The following is a 2,052-nucleotide window of genomic DNA, read 5'->3' on the forward strand; positions in this document are numbered from 1 at the left end:
TTGCATGATGATTGAAAACTACCAAAGAACATCAACATCATCGTAAATAACTTTTAGACAAAAAGAAAAATTGTTAACATATGCTGGGTGTTCAGTATATGCTGGGAACTATTCTAAGTGCTTTATAAATATTGACACGTTTGATCTTCAGAATATCCCTAGGAGGCCAACACTGTTGTTTCTATTTTAAAGATAAGGAAAGTGAAGCTTGGTAAAATTTAAGTGATTTGCTCAAGATCATACAGCTAAGAAGTGGAAGGGCTGCGTTATAATTCCAGGAACTTGGGCTCTCTTTATCACTGTTAAACTACGCTCTCTATGAGATCATATAATTCTCATAACAATCCTGCAAAGGAAGACATACACACATTCCACATATTGTAACCTATGTGAACAGGGTTCCTGCAGTTGTGCAGTGCGTAGTCTGAGCAGTCATACTTGGCAGCCATATAAGCTGCATTATATAGGTAGAAAGTGTAGTAACTGAGCCCAAACTACACAGTCTGTATAGTCAAAATATGAAATACAGTCTCTTTTCACTTAGACATGGAATCAGCAAAGGCAAGATATGTAATAAGCAAGATTTGTTCTGAAATCCAAGGAGTAAACCAGTTTGATTTGATAAGAAAAAGGATGAAGGCACTTAGTTCATCTTAGTTCATTTCCCAACTAATTTCCATGCTCTGGAGGGGGAGAAAAAGCCATTGGATGTTCCTGACAAGCAGAGCATATAAAACTTTATTTCAAAGAGCTGAGCCTACCAACAGTATATTACAAGGAAAAAGGAACCTCTTCTCCAGGAAAGAAAAATTGAAGTAGCAAAGAGAACATGGAAGGCTCAACATCAGAGAGGTGGCAGGAATGGATGGGGTCTAAACCACATGCCGAAGTGCCTAAAATAGAATTGTCAAGGAACGAAATGCATTAATGGATATAAAAATATTCTACAGACCACGCCTCCAGCCCGCAGCCATGTCTCTCCGTGTCGCCTGCTTTGGACCTCCGTCCTCGACGCGACTCGAAATGGACCCCAACTGCTCTTGCTCCACCGGTGGCTCCTGCACGTGCGCCGGCTCCTGCAAATGCAAGGAGTGCAAATGCACCTCCTGCAAGAAGAGCTGCTGCTCCCGCTGTCCCGCGGGCTGTGCCAAGTGTGCCCAGGGCTGCATCTGCAAAGGCGCATCAGACAAGTGCAGTTGCTGTGCCTGATGCGGGGGAGCCTGAGCCTGATGTAAATACACACCTGCAGTTTTAAAACATTTTTCGTACTACCTGACCCGTCTGCTACATTCCTGTTTCTATGAAGTACATGAGTTATAATAAAAATTGTTGAATTTAAAAAAAAAAATAAAAAAATAAAAATATTCTACAAATGAAAATCTCTTACAAATGCAAAATGTTACAGCCTATAATTGTGGGGAAGCAAAGAATGTTGAATAAAGGGTGGGATAAGAATGCAGTATAGTTTTCTAGGTCACTTGGAATCCATTTTAAACAATGTGGTTTCACTTTTGCATTTGTAATATTGTAAATTCCCTGAATAACATTTAGAAAAATATGAAAACAATGAATTAAGTAAATGAAATAAAATGCAATTGACTGTATTAATCACTGTTATATTTGTGCTATTTAAATCCCTCCTAAATGACTAGGAAAAAAACAATCAAGTTGTCCTTCAGTAGGTAGATAGATAAACTGTGATACATCCAGACAATGGAATATTACTCACTGCTAAAAAAAGAAAAGAACTCTTAAGCCAGGAAAAGACATGGAGAAAACTTAAGTGCCTATTAAGTGAAAGAAACTAATTTGAAAAGGTTTAAGACTACATGATTTCAAGTCTGTGATATACCAGAAAAGACAAAACTATGGAGACGGTAAAAAAGATTAGTGATTTTCAGATACTGGGGAGCAAAGACAATGGAGAGGGAGGGATAAATAGGCAGAGCACAGAGGATTTTTAGGGCCGTGAAAATACTCAGTATGATACCATAATGATGGGTACATGTCATTATGCATTTGTCCCAAACCCATAGAAGTACAACACCTAGA

The 2,052-nt window shown here is 38.6% G+C and overlaps 1 protein-coding gene across 1 annotated transcript; it reads left to right on the forward strand.

Moving 5' to 3' along the window:
- Positions 1-939: 939 nt before the first annotated feature.
- On the forward strand, positions 940-1,209 carry LOC118010316 (metallothionein-1-like). The gene has a single exon (XM_035004487.1). It carries the CDS (start codon positions 973-975, stop codon positions 1,207-1,209), a length of 237 nt encoding a protein of 78 aa, XP_034860378.1. The 5' UTR covers positions 940-972.
- The last annotated feature ends 843 nt before the right edge of the window (positions 1,210-2,052 follow it).

The sequence above is a fragment of the Mirounga leonina genome, unplaced genomic scaffold (genome assembly GCF_011800145.1).
Source record: "Mirounga leonina isolate KUSES-001 unplaced genomic scaffold, KU_Mleo_1.0 Mir_129, whole genome shotgun sequence".
NCBI lineage: Eukaryota > Metazoa > Chordata > Mammalia > Carnivora > Phocidae > Mirounga > Mirounga leonina.